The sequence below is a fragment of the Capra hircus genome, chromosome 9 (assembly GCF_001704415.2).
Source record: "Capra hircus breed San Clemente chromosome 9, ASM170441v1, whole genome shotgun sequence".
Lineage (NCBI taxonomy): Eukaryota > Metazoa > Chordata > Mammalia > Artiodactyla > Bovidae > Capra > Capra hircus.
Genome location: NC_030816.1, coordinates 52,527,435 through 52,548,742, shown reverse-complemented (window position 1 = coordinate 52,548,742; position 21,308 = coordinate 52,527,435). Strand labels below are relative to the sequence as shown.

The following is a 21,308-nucleotide window of genomic DNA, read 5'->3' as shown; positions in this document are numbered from 1 at the left end:
AAGGCAGAAGAGCACTCAGGAGGCCATTTGTATGTTATTTGCAGAATGTAGTGAAGATATGAGTTATGCCAGCATGAACATGAGTGAAAAACCAAAACTGGTTTGATTTGAATCAGATATCATTTTAAGCTTCATCCTGTCGTTTCTGCTAAAAATTGGATCTTCTAACTCAAGACACTTCAGTGGAATCTTGAGGACTTAGACAGCCTGATTCCATCTTAAATTCTTCCATTGGGATATAGAACCAAGAGTCAGGAAGGCTGACATCTCCGAGTGTTACCTGAGTCAGGAATCTGAAGACATAGACTCTTCCCTCATTCCTTGTATTAACTGTTCCCTGCTGTCCGATAGTTCAAGGTTGTCTCAGAAGACTGTGACTATCCTCTCTCATTTCATGTATCAAAAAGCACAGATTCCTTAAATGTTTAAATTTTATGTTGCTATGAAATACTAATCCCAGTGTTAACTGTCTTACAGATTCCATTGTGATTGGATTTTGGGTTGGTCTTGCAGTCTTCGTGATTTTTATGTTTTTTGTGCTGACTCTGCTGACCAAGACAGGAGCCCCACACCAAGAGTAAGTTTGGGCTGTTTCTAAATGTCTGTTAAACTCCACAGGGTCTTGAAGAAACAGAAATAGTATTGAGGGGGTGGGGTTGCTTCTAATGGGTGGAGAGATGGATTTGCTGTCCAGACCCAGGTGCTGGTTGCGTGGGACCTGTTTTCCTCCTAGCACTTTGCCTCTTGCCTCTGAGGCTTCTTTTCAAGTGAAACCTTGTGCACCTGGGTTGCTTGGTTTTTCCTGTAGTCTTAATACTGATCCTGGCTTGATGTTTATTTTGAAAGGTTACTAATTAGGATGGATTTTCTCCTTATTCCCAAAAGAATTTAGGTGACTCACCAGACTGAAAACAATGAAAAAGGACAATAACAAAAATAGGATGAAAGCTAGCTTAAGAAACATTTCAAGGAGCAGAGAAATCATTGTTACCGGATACTCGACTAAATTGTTTAATTATTCACTGAATTCAGCACTCAATTTCCTCAAAATGAGATAAAGGATTATAAAATTTTCATGGTGTGGTAAAGAACATCTGTGATGGGCTTTGGATTTATGGAGGAAATGATTACGTGGATGCTTAATGAGTGCTGAATAACATCAAAACATAATTGGTCAGTTATGGTTTGCAAAAACTCAGAAATGTTTTAGAGACTTTTTAAAATCCCAACTCTTCCAAAAAAAGGAAAAAATAACAACTTGTTTGATACCTTGTCAGTCAGTTCCAGAAGGCAACAGATAGCACATTCAAATTAGGTAATTAGAAGAGCTTTTTAAAAAATTAATTTTCTTATTGAAATATGTTGTGTTAATTTCTGCTCTACAGCAGGGTGACTCAGTTATACACATATTTCTGTTTTTTTAGTATTCTTTTCCATAATGGTTTATCCCAGGATACTGAACGTGGTTCTCTGTTTTATACAGTAGGATCTTTCTTTTTATCCATTCTACATCTACTAGTCTGCATTTACTAGTCCCAAACTCCCAATCCATTCCTCTGTTACTTTGGCAACCACAAGGCAGTATCTATGAGTCTATTTCTGTTTCATGGATAGGTTCATTTGTGCCATATTTTAGATTCTACATATAAGTGATATCATATGGTATTTGTCTTTTTCTTTCTGACTTACTTCACTTAGTAAGATAATCTCCAGTTGCACTGATGTTGCTGCAAAATGGCATTATTGCATTCTTTTTTATGGCTGAGTAATATTCCATTGTATATAACATACCGCATCTTCTCTATCCATTCATCCATTGATGGACATTTAGGTTGTCTCTGTATCTTGGCTGTTGTGAGCAGTGCTGCTGTGAACATAGGGGTGCATGTATTTTTTTTGAATTAGAGCTTTTGACAAAAGGACTAGTCACAAGTTGTGGCCTGGGAAGAGAGCAGCCCCTCTTCCTGGATGGTGCCGGATGCCAGGGCTCAGAATACCAAGGAGTAGATGCCCTAAATCTGAAGGTCCCTGATTGTCTCCCAGGAGCCCTGCAGAGAGACTGGCTGAGAGGAGCAATGACCCAGGTCAAGGGACACAGCCCAGTGTGACCTCTTAGGGAGGGAGCCTCCGATAAATACCCAGACCTTTCTCCATCTCTCCCCTTTCTCACCGCTGCTCCCTGCTAGCTGAGCACCACACCACCAGCAGTGGCCAGAGCCTACAGCAGAGGTCAGTTTCCCAGGGCACAGAGCAGGGCGGGGAAGGGTAGGGAACGACCTGGGAGACTAAATGGAAGAAAGTGAGCACAAATCCTCGCAGTTCCATTCAGTGCGTCCCTTCATCCTCACAGCCTAGCAGTGGTGTTCTCATTGGATCTCATCACACAGTCTGCAGTGTCTGCTCTGCAGTCTTCAGCCTGCACTTGAACACTCACAACTAGTCATAGACAAAGGGAATAGTTCTGCCCATCATGCAGCTGGTTTCAGACATTAAGGTCTGGGAGAAAAATTCAAACACATGTTAAATGAAAGTAAAAGACCATTTTATTGAAGGCTATGGAGAGGGATGGTTGAGAATTTCTGGAATAGCCACTAAAAAAATGTGAACTTTCCCTTTTCTGTCTCCTTGTTTTTGTAAACATCTGCACATGTCTTTGCTTCAGCATATTAGCCCAGGGAGCTTAGAAATATGGTGTGGATTATAGCAGTAGTAAAAGAAGCTGAGGACAAACTCAGGTTAGGGCACAACTGGTAGAGTGATTGGGGAATAGTAAACCCCTTTATCTTCGTTCTCTTCAGAGAGCCAGATGGACTTTTGCATGGTTATTGAGATGTACTTGTTTGACATAAGAGGCACGTGATTTTATAGATGGGAACACTCTAGCTCAAAAAGGAGCATGACTTCCTGTAATGAGTAATTTTGTGTTTGTCTAGGCCATGATATTTGGTAAAATATTATTCTAGATGTTTGTGAAGGGTTTTTTTTTTAGGTGAGATCAGTCTTTTAGGAAGACTGATCATCCTCCATAATGAGGGTGGGCCTCATCCAACTGCAAAAGGCATTCCTAGAAACAGATGGACCTCTGTCTAGCAAAAAGGAATTTTGGCAGAGAACTGCCTTCAGACTCAGACTGCAGCTCTTCCCTGGGTCTTCAGCCTGTCCAAACCCTGCAGATTTTGGACTTGCCTGTCTCCACCATCACATGAACCAATTTCTTAAACGAAATCTGTCCCCACCTCACCCTGAATGGATAGATAGATAGATAGATATAGAAGTAAATGTGCGCAGGCACACACACATCCACACCCACACACACTCCCAGACACCCCTGTTGGTTCTATTTCTCTGCATAACACTGACTAATACATTGCCTCAACATTTCACGTTGACCCTGGCTAGCTGAGGCTTGTTTTTCCCCTTTTCCAGTCGGCAGTTTGTCCTTCTAATAGATGATTTCTCTTTTGATGGTGAATCTTAGTCATCTCAAGGAACAGGGGTCATTGTAACCCTACATGCTTTTGGTGAGTTTGAGGAGAAAGTTTGACCTTTTTATTTTTACTTTAATGAAATGATGGATCAGCCCTCAGGGCCAGACTTTAAATGTTTTTCTGAAGCAGTGTAAGACATGCATTTGGCTGTAGTATATCAAAATCAAACTTAATGATACAGACATATGGAAAAATCCCTAAATGGAGCAGTTAAGAATGGTTTTATATCTTAGTAAACTTGACATTTATTTGGCAGGAAACATTTTTTTATAAAATAGACATTATCCAAGCAGCCAACTTTAATATAAAACAATCAGTTTTAAGTTTGCCCCTGATAATTAGACATGGAGGACATAATGATAAATCACTGAGAATAATGCTAAGAACATTTTTTGACATTTACCATCTGCCAGGGTCTGTTAATCACTTTATAGTATAATCGCACTAAGTTCTCACTGAAAGATGAAGTAAATCACATAGGATTTATCCTGTAAAATCTCACCTTACAGATGAGAAAAAGGAAACTGAATCACACATATAAGGATTCACAGGTTTTAAAAAAACTATGCATATTAAAAAGCAGAGACATTGCTTTGCCAACAAATGTCCATATAGTTAAAGTTATGGTTTTCTCAGTAGTCATGTATGGATGTGAGAGCTGGACCATAAAGAAGTCTGAGTGCTGAAGAATTGATGCTTTTGAATTGTGGTGTTGGAGAAGACTCTTGAAGAGTCCCTTTGACTGTAAGGAGAACAAACCAGTCAATCCTAAAGGAAATCAGTCCTGAATATTCATTGGAAGGACTGATGCTGAAACTGAATACTTTGACCACTTGATACAAAGAGCCAATTCATTAGAAAAGACCCTGATGCTGGGAAAGATTGAAGGCAGGAGGAGAAGGGAACGACAGAGGACAAGATGATTAGAGGGCATCACAGACTCAATGGACATGAGTTTGCACCAGCTCCAGGAGACAGGAAAAGGAAAGCCTGGCGTGCTGCAGTCCCTGGGGTCTCAAAGAGCCAGACACGACTGAGCAACTGAACAACAACGGCAACAAATGGAGCCAAGCCTCAAACTAAAGTCTCTTTGAAGCTCCTGTCGTTAACTTTACATTAAACAACTTCATATCAGTAATATTAAATCTGTTTCTCTTACAGCAAAGATATTAGTGAGCAATCAGATTTGTTTTCTTCTATCACATATGGGATCAAGCATGGGCTCTGGAGTCAAACATTTCCAGATTTACTAGATTCTTAGCCTTTCTGTACTTGATTCCTCACTTGTAAAAATAAAGTAGTATCTGCCTTCTTGGGGTACTGTAAAGATTGAGTGAAGTGATGCCTATAGAACTGCTGGTATGCACTAGCCTCACAGCAGGCAGCCCTCAGTGAAGGTCAGTCCACCCCTGCATGGCTCACGGCATCCTGGGGAGAGCAGAGGGCTGCCGGTAAAGAGTAGGAAGGAACAGAAGATTCTCATCCTCCCACAGGACAGCCAGGCCCTCAGCTTTCATGTTGGAGCTGCATGTGCCAAATGTGACTTCGTTCTACCTTGGCTTCACCTCACCTTGGGTATGTCTCTCAGGAAAAGTTGTTTTTCGGTTGCTCAATCATGTCCAACTCTTTGCAACCCCATGGACTGCAGCATGCCAGGCTGTACTATCTCCCAGAGTTTACTCAAACTCATGTCCATTGAGTCGGTGATGCCATCCAACCATCTCATCCTCTGTCATCCCCTTATCCTCCTGCCCTCAATCTTTCCCCACATCAGGGTCTTTTTCAATGAGTTGGCTCTTCACATCAGGTAGCCAAAGTATTGGAGCTTCATCTTCAGCATCAGTCCTTCCAATGAATGTTCAGGACTGATTTCCTTTAGGATGGACTGGTGTGATCTCCTTATAGTTCAAGGGACTCTCAAGAGTCTTTTTCAGCATCATAGTTTGAAAGCATCAGTTCTTTGGTACTCAGTCTTCTTAAAGGTCCAATTCTCATATCTATATATGACTACTGGGAAAACATAGCTTTGACTGTATGGACCTTTGTTGGCAAAGTGATGTCTTTGTGTGAAGAAAGAGTAAGATGATTTTAGAAAGGAGATTAAGTAGAGGGTCTTAGTCATGGCTCGAATGTCTGAATTCTAACAGCTTTAGGTAACAAGCTCTCTGGGTTGTGGGTCACAGAGAACAATTGCTTCAAGTAAGATATCAGGCAGCATCCTTTTGGAATATGACTCAGTTCAGTTCAGTCACTCAGTCATGTCTGACTCTTTGCGACCCCGTGGACTATAGCACGCCAGGCCTCCCTGTCTATTACCAACTCCTGGAGATTTGGGTATGTCTCTCAGAAAAAGTTGTTTTCTTTGGTGCTCAGCTTTCTTTATAGTCCAACTCTCACATCTATACATGACTACTAGAAAAACCATAGCCTTGACTAGACAGATATTTGTTGGCAAAATAATGTCTCTGCTTTTTAATATGCTGTCTAGGTTGGTCATAGATTTCCTTCCAAGGAGCAAGTGTCTTTCAATTTCATGGCTGCAGTCACCATCTGCACTGTTTCCCCATCTATTTCCCATGAAGTGATGTGACCAGATGCCATGATCATAGTTTTCTGAATGTTGAGTTTTAAGCCAGCTTTTTCACTCTCCTCTTTCACTTTACAAGAGGCTCTTTAGTTCTTCTTCACTTTCTGCCATAAGGGTGGTATGCATATCTGAGGTTATTGATATTTCTCCTGGCAATCTTGATTCCAGCTTGTGCTTCATCCAGTCCAGCATTTCTCATGATGTACTCTGCATATAAGTTAAATAAGTAGGGTCACAATATACAGCCTTGACATACTCCTTTCCCAATTTGAAACCAGTTTATTGTTCCATGTCCATTTCTAACTGTTGCTTCTTGACCTGCATACAGATTTCTCAGGAGACAGGTCAAGTGGTCTGGTTTTCCCATCTCTTGAAGATTATCCCACAGTTTGTTGTGACCCACACAGTCAAAGGCTTTGGTGTAGTTAATAAAGTAGTAGATGTTTTTTGGGAACTTTCTTGCTTTTTTGATGATCCAACAGATGTTGGCAATTTGATCTCTGGTTCCTCTGCTTTTTCTAAATCCAGCTTGAACATCTGGAAGTTCATGGTTCATGTACTGTTGAAGCCTAGCTTGGAGAATTTTGAGCATCACTTCTGAGTAAGGCCCCCACTCAGTATTGACTAGTGTTGAATCTGCCACTTCGTTCTATCTTTTTCTCCATGGAGACATCCTGGGCAGACTGAACTGCTGACCTATGGGAAGAGTGCGTGAATCCCCTTGGAAGGAGTAAGACATAGGATGGCAAATAGGCTTCTTCCCTGAAGTTTACAGCTTGGGATCATTTTAGCATGAGAACTTCAATTCCAGAGTCACTGCCTACTCAGTGGCTTCTGTTAAGGAGAGGATGTGTCGTAATGAGATTATGAGACAGGAGTAAACAGCTCTCTAAATCTCACTGTAATGCAACACAGGTTTACATTGTATTCAAGCTACATCTCTTCTGAGGGTTGGCAAGGGGTGGACTGATGTTCCTTCACTGTAGCTGCAGTGTTTCTAAAGTTCAGCCTCCTGAATTGCTGTGACAAGCAGTGGGGCACATGGAGAACTCATACCCGACAGTCTGTTCTTCAGCCAGGAAGTGGCACGCATCCCTTCCTCTCACAGCTCATTGGCCAGGACTAGCCACACCCATCTGACCGCCCGGCTCGGGTGGGTAATCTGTGTGCCCAGGAGGAGACTCAGATATGGGTGAGTGCTGGTAAAGCAGAGAGCAGAGGGAGAAAGACCCTTATAAAGCTGCCATCAGCTTTAGAAAGCTTTTAGGTCCAAAAAGTAGCTTTAATGGGGATTATTTTCCCATGGAATATCTGCTGTTGTATGGGGTGGGGGGACCCTCTCACTTGAATCCTTTATAGACAGTCAGGATAAAAAGAACCATTTTTCCCATGTGCTTTCTCCACTGAGGAGCCATTTACTCTCTTTGCCGTCTTGTTAAAGCATCATAATTGCCACACTGTCATAAATCTGCCAGAGAGAAGGAATAAGGGAAAGACTTGGGTTGCATTTTCTGTTGAATATTTTGTACTTCTTAAAAAAATAAAGATCAACTCTCAGACATCATATACCTCAGATATCCTCATTTTGTGTAGCCTTTGCTAAGTGCACTTGTCTAGGTGGGGATGGTCTTTTTTTTAGGGATGAGGACGGTATTGCTCATGACCTTGCAAAAGTGGAAATTGCATCTTACCTGGAGTTGCAATTTACCTGAGTATGATTCTCACCCAAGCATGGGTACAGTGCACCTAAAAGCTAACAGCTGGAGATAATGACCAAGGTCACAGGAACCAGCTGAATGGAGACATAGCAGGTTGTTCCTAAGGAAGATCTGTTACTCTGAGAGGTCTCCATATGTCAACAGGTAAACAATCCAACTGCTTTATATGTCTGATTCAAGTTATACACCTTTGCTCAGGAGTTCCTTTTAATTCTCCATCAGTTAAGAGGTATTTCCTATGTGCATAGCTATGGCTTGCCCAGGACGTGCTGAGGGTCATTCTAAGGTAGTAGAGTCTTTCCTCAGAGACTGGCATCTCCCTGGCAAGTCAGAACTACCAATGAAAGCAACCAAGAGGCACTTACACACATGCACACACACACACATACACACACACGGGGGTTTGGTTGGTGCCTCTGCTAGGGCATGAAGCTCTCAGGACAGGCTATGGCTCCAGAAATAGTTTTTGTCATTTTCTCACAGGTGGTTTTCGCTCTTAGTAGGTCTTTGTTTGACTTATGCTCCTCCAAAAGTCCACTGGAAGTCACTGCCGGAAATTGTAGGTGCCCACTGGACTGCCCACCACCTTTTTATGAGTGGAGTAAACCTGACTGTAGTGAGGGCTTGCTAAGACTGAGCAGTAGGCAGCCCATTTGTAAAAGCTCATTATAAATCTGTAAAATTCCTAAGGGAGTAACACAGAGCCTTACGGGTGTTTTCCCTCAGCCAGAGAAGGTGGCAGTAGTCTGATCTCCTGACTTGGTTTGTCTTAGGGTCACAGAGGAAGGAGCATGTCCCTGAATACTGGAGGTGGCTGTGCCTTTCACAGGAATCATGGCTCCTGAACACCTGCAGATACAACTGTCCATGGTACTGATTGAGGGTCTAATGACAGCAAGTCCCTTTGAGAGATGCAGAGATGAGTGGAATACAGCACAGCAGTATATAGGAGAGAAAAGGTCACACCAAACAGCTCTGACATGAGACAGGAAGGGCTGCACCCTGTCTGTGATTCATCTGTTGACTAAGTCGTGTCTGACTCTTTGCAACCCCACGGACTGTAGCCCACCGGGCTCCCTGTCCATGGGATTTCCCAGGCAAGAATGCTGGAGTGGATTGCCATTTCCTCCTCCAGGGGATCTTCCCAACACAGGGATCAAACCCACATCTCCTGTGTCTCTGCACTGCAGGCAGGTTCTTTACCACTGAGTCCCCTGGTAAACTGATGTAAGAGAAGATTGATTAAATAGGACAGGAGCCCAGAGAAGGGGAAAATTCCTTCCTGTTGGGAGGTCAAAAAGTCCGTGGAGGCAGGGACGTGGGAGTTGGATAGCAAAGGACAGATTTGATTTTGACAGGAGTAGAAGGAACAGTACAAGCGAAGGCACAAAGGGGGACCATCCCGAGGGCTTTGGGGGACAAGCAGGTTCCATGTGGCTGGACTGGAGGGTTAGAAGGGGAACTGGTGGGAGCAGACCCTGGAAAGGCCATGAGACGTGGGAGTGGACTCTCTGAAAGATCAGGAAGAAGGATTTGGGGAATCGGTGAGTTTGTGAGCAGGGGAGTGTCATGGAAGAGATGAGGTTCCCTGCAGGTGCTGGTGGACTGGATGGGTCCTCATGAGGGAGAATCTCTGATCTGGTTCAGAGAATACATGACACAAGCCAGAGTGAGAAGAGGGAAAGAATTGGAACAGTCCGAACAGTCTTTTTACTCTGACTGGTGGAGTTCAGGAATATTGCAATCAATAGGTTAGGTCCAAATTGCATTTCTTTTAACAAGCTGAAAATGAGGAATGCAGATTCTTAAATAAGTGAAACTAATGATTTTTATATTCTACCAAAATCAACAGTTGTCATTTTTCTAAAGTTAGTAGGACACAGGAGAATTCCTTGCAAACACACTAGCTTGATCTCAATTTCATGATGACAGGGTATAGAATAGGTAGGACTGTGACAAATATAATGAAACGCACTAAAATTCTTGGAGATTGTGAATTTCCTACTTTTCTGAGTCTGTCCGGGCTCCTATAAATACCATGGATGTTTACTAGATGATTTGTTAAGTAACAGAAGTTTATTTCTCACAGTTTGGGAGGCTGGAAAGTCCAAGGCTAATGTACTGGCAGATTCAGTGTCTGGTGAGGACTTGTTTCCTGGCTCGTAGACACTAGATTTCTCGCTGTATCCTCATATCGGGGAAGGAACAAGGACTCTCTCTCTCTCTCTGGGGCCTCTTTTATCTGGGCACTAGTCCCATTCATAAGATGAGTCACTTCATTTCCCAGAGGCCCTGTCTCCTAATCCCATCACTTGGGGGATTAGGTTTCAACATAGAAATTTTGGAGGGGCACACATTTAGTCTCAACACACATATTCATCAGTTTTCTTTCTCTTTATGATACTTCTAACATGATATTACTTGCTAGCTCAGTCAACATCTCAGCTTCTTTTTCTTTCAATGCTCCAGTTGTTGAAGCTTCTGGCTTGAATTATCATTTTAATCAAGATAGTATTTAAGATATGAGCCTTGTAATTTTTCATTTTCCCAGATGTAACCAAGTCAGAACAAGTTGATCTTAAAACTGTTTTGACTCCTCTAGTAGGTGCCAGTGAGCATTATTTTTCCATATGTCAACTGAGTTTGAGAGGATGGGAAGGTTGCAACTAGCCCTCTTCGGTCTGCCAGTGGGAGTGTCCAACCATAGAGCAGCGCCGAGATCACCCACCAGCAGATGCTTTATAAGGCTGGAAAGACATCCATAACAATATGGTACATGTTTCCTGGAAACCAAACATCCAGCTATGAAATCCACCCCCTCCCACCTAATTAGTGAGCATCCTTTGAAGGTTTCCCCAGTGGCTCAGATAGTAAAGCATCTGCCTGCAATGCGGGAGACCCGGGTTTGATCCCTGGGTCAGGAAGGTCCCCTGGAGAAGGAAATGACAACCTGTTCCAGTACACTTGCCTGGAAAATTCCATGGATGGAGGAGCCTGGTGGGCTACGGTCCATGGGATCGCAAGGAGTCGGACACGATTTCACTTTCACTTTTCTTTGGTGTTCCAACATTGAGTGTACAAGGACATTTCAGGTGTGACTCCTGAGGCCTGGTCTGCTTTAAAGACAGGGCAACCACTGGATAGGGTAGAGAGCCTCATTGGTCTTTCTTGAAGCCATCTTACCAATAAATGGCAGGAAGTCTCCCCCATGGTATCTAAGACCCTGCAGCCTCCAAGGTCTGGCCAGTTTTCTTCTTTGCCAGAAGATGCAAAATGCCCTTTCAGTAGCTCTGTGGTCTGTGAGTTCCAGCGACTCAGGGCAGGAGATTCCATGGATGACTCTGGGACAGCTTGGGGATATGGGGAGTACCATGGGCTGCAGTCAGAGACAGTGTTTCCCTTGGCCAGAATCGGGTGCAAGGCAGACCTCAGTGGGGCTAGTTTGCCAAATCTCTCTGATGCTAGAGCATCAGAATCTCTATTAATAGACCCTCTCTCTATTTTTTTTATTATGCTCTACATTTTACTTATGTTATTTAATCCACACATTAGACAATCTCTCTATTAAGGCTCACCCACCCTTGCTTTTAGGCTTTGCCTGGGTATGCCCTTGTATTGATTTCCAACCCTGTAGGCACTGTAGGAGAGGCCCCCTGCCAAGGCAAGAGCGGCTTTAGTTTCAAGATCTCTTCACGACTGATGTATTCATTCATTTAACAAAAATGTAAGAAGCAACTACTCTATGCCTGGTACTCTGCAAGGCACTGAGGACCCACATAAGAAACTGCCTGCCCTCAAGAGCTCATCATCTAAAAGATGGTGCCAGACAGGGAAAGAAAAGGGCTTAGTGCAGAGTGAGAAGGCAGGAGGAGAGAGGCCTCCAGTCCTCTGGGAGAGATCCCAACTCATTGGAGGAGTCAGGGAAGGAGGTGGAATCAGAAATGTTTCACAAACGGCCCACTCATGGGTTCCCATTTCAGGAAGGGCAGGGTAGTATGTTTCAGAATAACCTTGCAGATAACAATGATAAGATCTGGACAGATTATAAAGAATGAGTATTGGAAGGCATTGGAGAACAAACATTAGCAGACTAAACCAAAAGGAAATGCTTTCCGCCCTTGAAGGAAGGAGTCTTCAATAGTATGTCTATGGTAATATGGCTTTACACCTGAAGGCTTTCAGTCCGCAAACCTGGTATATTTCTTCACATACTAAGCTATTCCTTAATTTCCCTTTGCAATATTGAAATTTTCAGTGTACAGGTCTTACATACCCTTTGTTATATTTATTCCCAAGTATCCTATTTCTTGATGCTGTTGTGAATATATTTTTTCATTTTCTTATTGTTTATTACCAGTGTGTAGAAATACAGAGATTTTTGTATAAGGTCAATTGAAAAGAAAAGTGCTGATACAACAGGATAAACATATGGGAAAAAATGAACCTTGACCCTTGTCTCAACATATATAATAAACCCAAAGTAAAAATTCCTAGAACAGTTCAATCCAATAGAACTTTCTGTGATGACAGGAATGTTCTTTGTGTTGCCTAATTAGATAGCCACTGACCTCATGTGGCTGTTGAGCACTTAAAATATGAGTGAGTAATATGACTGAGAAATCAAATTTTAAATTTTACTTATATTTGAAGAGCCACCTGTGGCTGTTTGCTACTGTATTGGACAGGATGATTCTAGAAGAAAGCTTAGGAGAATATCTTTGTGATTTTAGAGTTGGCAATAAGTTCTTAAGATGTCAAAGCACTAACACAGATGATAAAAATTAGTAATTTGAAATTAACTGAAATGTAAAGCTGTTTATCAAAAGACATCTCTAAGAAAATGAAAATGCAGGTCACAGATCAAGAGAAAATACTATTGTATCCAGACACAAACACTATTTATTGCATGACTCCATTTGTATGAATTTCAAGAACAGGCTAATCTGCAGTGATAAAAATCAAAACAGATCGAGACTTCCCTGGCGGTCCAGTGGTTAAGACTCTGTGCTCCCAATTTAGGGGGAATGAGTTCAGTTCCTGGTTGGGGAGCTAAGATTGCTGCGCGTCCTGCAGTGCCCCTCCCCATTCCCAACCTCACCCAAAACAAAAAACAAAACAGATTGCTTCTAGGAGGTATTGCCTCTAGGAGGTATAAATTGACTGGAGGTTTAAGAACAGGCAAAGCTAATCAATGGAAATAGAAATCAGATCTGTGTTACCTGAAGGGGCTGGAAATTGAATGGAAGGAACCTTTCCAGAAGAAAGGAAATATTCAATATCTTGATTAGAGGGTTACTTGGGTGTATGTGTCAATAAAAATACATTGAATTTTATGTTTAAGATCTATGGATTTCAGTACATAGATTTTACTCAGTGATGGGATGAATAGAAACTGAATTGAATCAAGCCATGTCCATGACCACAGTTTTTCACATACAGGTTTTTTAGTTTATCAGTCAAGGAAGGAAAGAGGAATAAAAGGATGGTCTGTTTAGGTGTCTCAGACAGTAAAGAATCTGCCAGCAATAAACAGACCCGAGTTCAATCCTCAGCCGGGAAGATCTTCTGGAGAAGGGAATGGCAACCCACTCCAGTATTCTTGCCAGGAGAACTCCATGGACAGAGGAGCCTGGCAGGCTACAGTCCATGGGGTTGCAAAGAGTCAGACACTAACACTTTCGCTTTTCAGACTCTAATAAGAGAACAAAGATGGATTTTTCCCTTATTTTCAGGAAGGAAGAATCAGATTGAACTTTCATCAAAAGGAGAGATCCTGGGGAGAAAGATGAGTAGGGGTGAGGCAGGGAAAGCATCTTACTGCCCGGGCTCTGCTCAGGGGAAGGGGCAAGATGCTCTGCTCTTGTGCCTTTGTTTTTCAGCAAGGGCTGGTGCGGAGAGAGGTGGTCAATGGCCCCAACTTGTAATCCTGAGAACATGTAGTCTGGGTAGCGGAAGAGCTGCTGTACACAGCTGGGTTGGCTTTCATACTCAGCTGATGCTCCAGTTAGGCAGGAAGCAAGTACTCAGAGCTTCTTAGCCTGGAATCGGGAGAGGGCATGATCCCAGCCATCCTAACCATGCTTTTTTCTAACATGTTAATCCCCTCTTTTTCCTCAATGACTTTTTAGTTTCTTATGTCACAGGTTGTTGGTGCCATTCATCCCTGTTCTCAAACATCTTTTAAACTTGGGTGAAGTGACAACCAGGGGAAGAAAATCACTTACTGAAAGATAAGACTACTTACATTTGCATTAAAGCACAATTCTGTCAGTCTCTCTCAAATGATTTTTCTCTGAATTCTGAATACACAACCTATTAATGTACTCTTGTGTCAATCATTGATCTTTATATCACCTTTGCTGAGTGGGCAATGAGATTGGTTAATCAGGCTTATCACTAAAAAGAGGAACTCAGATTTCTGAGAGGAATTCCTCATCTGATATCAGCTGGGTTGTCATGGAGGAGATAAACCTGATATAAAAGTGTCTTCACTGCCTGGATTGCAAGCCTCTAGAATTACTGAACTCTGAAATACAGGTGATTCCTGATAATTTGGAGGTGAGTTTCTAAGAGCTCTAAATGGATCCCATATCGCCTACCCCATGACAGCTTGGTCAGAAACGCTGTATCGTGAGTCATCAATGGGAAAGGGAGGAAGAGGTTTAAAAACTGAAGTCACTGTAGACGTGACTTAAATGTAGACTCCAGAGCCTACTTGTTGTCAAGTTCTATTCTGGCTTTGAAGGCGTTTTAAGACATGATTCTTGGCCTTATGGAGTCACTCTACCCGTGTGGGAGTCACTTTTATATCAATCTGGAAAGGATGGTGATTAAAGTAGGTGGGCTAGGGACTTCCCTGGTGGTCTAGTGGCTAAGACTCCCTGCTCATACGCAGGGAGCCCGGGTTCAATCCTTGTTTAGGGAAGTAGATCCCACACGCCACAACTAAAGAACCTGCAAGCCACAGCTATGATCTGGTGCAGATGAGTTTTAGGTGGGCCATCAGGTTACTCAATTTGTATCTGCTCTTTCTGTCATGTACTTATGGTGCTCACTGAGAATTATTTTATTCATCCATTCACCAATTTCTACCATTAAATTGCTAATTTGTTCCACACTAAATGAAACAGGGAATTAAGAAGCTGAGTTTTTTCCCCACTCCTGTCACTGATTGTGTCAGTCAAGCAGGTACTCTGACTGCTCCTTATCTTAGCTTCTGCCTCTGTGAGATATGTATAACTTTTGGCCTAAGTGGCTGCACGGGTCAGTTTTGAGAATTGGGAGAGATCAGTGGATATGGCAGTGCTTTGACAAACATAAAACTCACCCCTGTGGGGTCGAATTGTTGTTCAGGCTGGTCTGATGTTGGCCAGTGGCTCTAAACCTGACTCTAAGTAGTGATCCTTGGGGATTCTAAGAAAATAGATTACCTGTCCCTTCCACCAGAGATCCAGAGATCCTGCAAGCAGGAATATTGAATTTTGAGCAGCGCTACAAGTAGGGCTTGCAGATAGAATACCAAGGGTCCCACTGAGAAATACTGGTGTGTGATGCAGAATATCGAAGATCCCTCAGTGAAAAGCATCTTTTCAGGATGGTCCGAGGGCCCACACCTTGAGTCTTTTGCCTTGCATTTATTTGTACATCTTCAGAAGTGGTGTCTTTCAGTTTGATGTTTGTCTGCACTTTCTGTTCAGGGACTTGCACTTCGTAGATGCTGGAAACCATCATCCCATGGGTAACTGAGCTGGAGGGTAAGGAGTCTTTTATTTTGCCTTTCTTCACAGCAATGCAGAGTCTTCAGAGAAGAGATTCAGAATGAATAGCTTTGTGTCAGACTTTGGAAAGCCCCTGGAGCCAGATAAGGTGTTTTCTCGACAGGGCAATGAGGAATCCAAGTCCTTCTTTCACTGCTACATCAATGAAGTGGACCACTTGGAGAAGGCCAAAGCTTGTCTCCAGACCACGGCCCTCAACAGTGAAGTTCATCTCCAGGAAGCCATCAGATGCAGTGGGCGGCCAGAGGAGGAGTTGAACAGGCTCATGAAATTCGATATCCCCAATTTCGTCAACACGGACCAGAACTCCTTTGGAGAAGATGATCTCCTGGTTTCTGAAACACCTACTGTTCTAGAAAATAAGCCAGTGGTCCAAACGTCACACAAAGAGTTGGACTGAGAAGCATATTTTATCAGGTGTTTTCCTGAAAATGTTGGGTTTGTCACTGAATAGCCAGAAATCTCTATTCATCGAGATTGTGTGTGTGTTTGTGTATGAGAGAGAGGGGGGCAGAAAGACAGAGAAGAGAACTCCCTGGGAAGAAAGATGGTGAAGCTCAGTTTTCATGCCTTTAAACATATTTGGAGCTTTGGGGGGAACCAAATATTTACACTCTCTCATCTTCCTTGTTGAAAAACTTGGTCACATATTCTGCATCAGCATTCGTGAATGGGGCTTGATGTGTCGCGTTTCCTGTCTGGTCCTGCCACTACCATGCTCTGCCTTTAGCAAGTTACTTTGATTCTCTGGGCTGCCACCTTTTTATCTGTAAGGTGAGGAGTCTGGAGGAGGTGATCCAATAATTTGTGGACTTTTGACTTTGTATTCACATGAGGCTGGAAATACCCAAAATTATATAAACTAGAGTCTGCCCCCTGGTTCTTGTTATAACATTCCCCCAGGTCTGTACCTCCCACTCAACCCTTAATTGAATCCAACTTATGTCAGGAGCTTGAACATCTCCCAGGATATCAGGAGACCTGATATGGTCACTGTGGCCAAATTTATAGTGCTTTGCTAAAACAACTCAAACCTGGAGACAGCCCCCACACCCCATGCCCCAAGATGAGTACCTTATATGACAATCCCATCCCCCAAATGTATGGAAGGTTGTCAGCTGAGTAAAGGGAAGTGCCTTCTGGGTCCCTGTGTTAGTGTGACTGTGACTGGTCACACTGCTGTGTCATTGGCTAGTGAACAAGAAGAGTGCTATTTGCCAGGCTGTCTGTTTTCTTGGCAGATGTGTGGGTGATGGTTGTGTGGCTAGTGTGTAGCCTTTGAGTTGGGTTGGTGAATGGGTTATAAACACCCTATCAACAGACATTCCAGGTGGCTTGGTGCAACTCAAGAGTTAATTTCATGAAGGAATTAAATCTGCACACTGTTTTGGAAATGACTTTGTTTTGCACAGTCATGTTGCATGCATGGCCAGCTACTAATCTCTGGGAGGCATTTTCATATGGACTTTTGTTTACCACCTGTCTTGCTTAAACTAAAAAATAAATACATTCATTGCACCATAATTTTCTCTGGTTCTTTGTTTTCACATGTCCAATTTTTCATTTTATTTAAAAACAGCTCCACATTTATAATGCCTCCTAATTTCTGTCATCTCTAGGATCCTAGTGAGTGGTATGAGTCATGTAACAAATTTCTTTTAGGATTTATTCCACCAAAAGAACTCCCTTTCCCATAATGTCTTTTGAGGAAAATAGTATTCTTTAAGACTCAAAGCATGGGACATTTCTTATACATTCTTGCAAAAAGAAACTTCCTGTTTTCACTAAAGAGTGCTGATTTTAATGGCTTTTATGAATGTGAATATTATTATTCATAATTTAAGTAATTGAATATAAATCACTGTTCTATTACTAAGATGCAAAACTATTTAAGTGGCTTTTTAGTTAAAAGTAGATTTATTAGAAGACTGACGGATATTTAAAAGATGGAAAAATATCCATGGCTGTATACCATTGTTCTTATTGACTGAATGTAAGGAATTGTGAAGGGTCTAAGATCTGAGCCCTCTTTCAAGCTTTACAAGTATCATGACACAGTTCTGTGGAAGCTGGCAGAAGGCACAAGGCTCCTGGGTCAGAGACAAAGAACTTCATGGCGGCATAGCAAGCAGCATGCGCTTCGTGTTCAGGTTGCTTCGTGTTCAGGTTGGTTCCTGAGTCCATTTGCTGTTGTAACAAAGGACCACTCACTCAGTGACTTAAAGCAACCCACATCTGTTCTCTTACAGTTCTCAAGTGCGGAAGTGCGAGATCAGTGACCATGGGCTAGACTCAAGGTGTCATCAGGGCTGTGTTCCATATGGAGGCTCTAGCGAAGGATCCATTTCTTGTCTTTTTCAGCTTCCAGAGGCTGTTCACATTTTTTGGCTCCTGGCCCTGTATCACTGTCACCTCTCTTTCCGCTTTACCTCTCTGTCTCTCGACATCCTGGCCTCTCTCCTATAAGACCTTTGTAATAACATTGGATCACCCACAATAGTCTCTCATCTCAAGATTCTTAATCACGTCCACAAAGTCCTTTTCACCATGCAAGGTACTATATGCATAGGTTCTAGGGATTAAGAATGGACATGTTTGGTGGGGGGAGAGCATTATCCTACCACATTCTCCTCTGTGACCCCAAAGATTCATGCAAAATATATCTGTCTTACCCCCAACATCCTCTAAAATCTCAATAATTACATCATCAAATCAAAGTCCAATATTTAGTCTATATAGTGTCAGCTCAAGGGTCCCAAGTATCATCACCTTATTCACCTAAATCAGGTATGGCTGAGACCCTGGGTAGGATCCAAGACATGAAAACAGCCTAAATGTCCATCAACAGAGGAATGGATAAAAAAGACGTGGTATACTCACACACACATGTGCACACAATGGAATATTACTCGGCCATAAAAAAGAACGAAGTAATGCCATTTGCAGCAACATGGGTGGACCTAGAAATTACCATACTGAGTGAAGTAAGTAAGAAAAGGACAGATATCATATGACATTGCTTGTATGTTGACTCTTAAAAGATGATTCAAATGAACTTATCTCAAAACAGAAACAGATTCACAGACTTAGGAAACAAACTTATGATTACCAAATGGGAAAGATGGGGAGAGAGATAAATTAGGAGTTTGGGATTAACATATACACACTATTGTATATAAAATAGATAATCAACAAGGACCTACTGTGTAGCACGGGGAACTTTACTCAATATTCTGTAATGACCATTGAATTTTATGTGTAAGATCTAATTTATTTATATGTTATGTTTAGTTCTTTAAAAAATCGATCTTTTATCTTGATATCCTGATTTCTATTATGTTTTTTATGATTTATGTTTAATGATTTCATCAGACTTATTTTATGTTCTCTTTTAGATTGTTTCATAATTTCAGGCTCTGAAATAGTGATCATCCTGGCTTTGAGGATTAGCTTCTTCTTCCTCATGCCAATTATTTACTTCTGTTTTTTGTCTTGTGTGTATTATATGCATGGATGCACGTGGAGCATAGCGTGAGCTCTTCAGCATATATTGTTTTTTCCTATGGTTATCTCACACGTTCTAGTTTACAAAAGTTTCCCTAGAGAACAACTTGTATTGCTTATCCTAAGGCCCCAAATGATTTGATCAGTCTGAAATTATTAAGTTTTTGCTTGAGAATTCCTGAATCATAAAGAGAGTATATCCACTTGAATTCCACATCCACATGAAGCATGGGCTTGGAGTTTAGATTTTTTATGGGATACTTTGATTTTTTTCCTGGAGACCCCGGCAGCACAAACTGCTTCATCTTTTTCCTGTGTCTGCATGTAGAGTTCATTGAGTCTCCCTTTCAATGAAGAGGCAGCTCTTTTATGCAGGGAGTTTCCCAGGTGCTTCCCAAGTGGCTCAGTGGTAAAGAATCTGCCAATGCAGGAGACACAGGAGATGCAGAAGACTCAAGTTCAATCCTTGGATCAGGAAGATCTCCTGGAGGAGGGAATGGCAACCCTTCTTGCTTGGAAAATCCCATGGAAGGAGGAGCCTAGTGGGCTACAGTCCATAGGGTCTCAAAGGGTCAGACAGGACTGCGTGATTGAGCATGCAAATCTGGGGGGGGGGTTCTATAAAGGAAGGCTCTACATCTGGTATGAACTCCCCTTTTTATTTCTAAATGGACAGTGTAGCCCTATTCACTATGCAGATTAAAACCTCTTTCCTCCAGGGTATTGTGGCATCAACTTAAAAGCTTGCTTTTCTGGCTTTAAGTGTCCTTTTTATTAATACATGTCACCTGGGAACTTCTCCTTCATATTTAGCTCTATATTATTTTTATTGTATTTTATCCAGGATAACTATTAATAAAAATTTTACTTAAAAGGGATTCAAATTAGTTTAGTTCACCTTGTGTCCAGAACTGAAAGCCTCAGTTCTAGAGTATGAGCTTGATTCTTCTTAAAAGTACACGCCAGCACGTTTCTCTGGTGAACATCTTTATGTTGTCATCCAGTTACCCACAAGTTCCCCTATTTCCTTGGATATATTAATGAAATTATTTTATAGTTTTTATTGTTATCTCTTTGCATCATCTGTGAGTTTGCTTTAATTAATGTTTCTTATTCTCGTATTATCTATCATATAGTCTTGACACTTTTCACATCTAGAAATTTTTGTTACATGGCAAACATTGTGAGTGAAAAATCCTTTGATGCATCATATGTTATCTTCTGTGAAAGAAATTTCTCCCCTTTCTTCCTATGAGCAAGCCAGAGTGAGGGGCTTTTATCTTACTCCAGTTGAGGCGAGTCAAGACTGAACTTTTTTTCTTAAAACAGCTTTGGGGTATATTTGGCAAAATAATTTTCGCATATGTAAAACATACTATTTAATTCATTTGACATAAGAATATCCCCAAGAAACAATTACCACATTCAAGACAGTGAACACACCCGTCACCCCCAAAAGTTTTCTGTCGTTTCGTAATCCCTCCCTTCCCATCTCTTGCCCTGGAAACCACTAATCTGCTTTCTATCACTGTATATTGGCTTGCGTTTTCAAGATACTTGTATGAATGGATTCAAGCAGTATCTACTCTATTTTGTCTGACCGTTTTCATTCAGTGTAATTATTTTGAGATTCATCCCTGTTGTATTAGTAGCTTATTATTATTATTTGCTGAGTAGTGTTTAAAGGAAAGGAAAGGAAAGGAAAATGAAGTCTCTCAGTCATGTCCGACTCTTTGAAACCCCATGGACTGTAGCCTACCAGGCTCCTCTGTCCATGGGATTTTCCAGGCAATAGTACTAGAATGGATTGCCATTTCCTTCTCTAAAACATTTGAAAGTGAAAGTCACTCAGTGGTGACTGACTCTTTGCAACCCCATGGACTATATGGTCCATGGAATTTTCCAGGCCAGAATACTGGAGTGGGTAGCTTTTCCCTTCTCCAGGGGATCTTCCCAACCTAGGGATTGAACCCAGGTTTCACGCACTGCAGGCAGATTCTTTACCAGCTGAGTGCTGAGTTATTGCTGAGTAGTTTATTGTGAGTAGTGTTTGGATAGACCATAATTTGTTTATTCTCTTGTTGATGGATATTGGGTTATTTACAGTTTTGGCTACTATAAAGAAAACTGCAGTGAATATTTGGTTACAAGTCTTTCTATGGACATATGCTTTTATTTTCTAAAGCACCTAGAAGAGGAATATCTGGGTCATATCTTAGATGTTTATCTTTTT

General features: G+C 41.8%; 1 protein-coding gene across 2 annotated transcripts in view; it reads left to right on the top strand.

Annotated features, from left to right (window-relative positions):
* Positions 1 to 17,095, top strand: part of MRAP2 (melanocortin 2 receptor accessory protein 2) — a 53,773-nt gene extending 36,678 nt beyond the window's left edge. For both annotated transcript variants that reach the window (XM_018053182.1, XM_018053181.1), the window contains exons 3-4: positions 478 to 577; positions 15,581 to 17,095. In XM_018053182.1, coding sequence (XP_017908671.1) covers positions 478 to 577; positions 15,581 to 15,971 — 491 coding nt within the window. In that variant the 3' untranslated portion in view covers positions 15,972 to 17,095. The remainder of the gene's footprint in view (positions 1 to 477; positions 578 to 15,580) is intronic.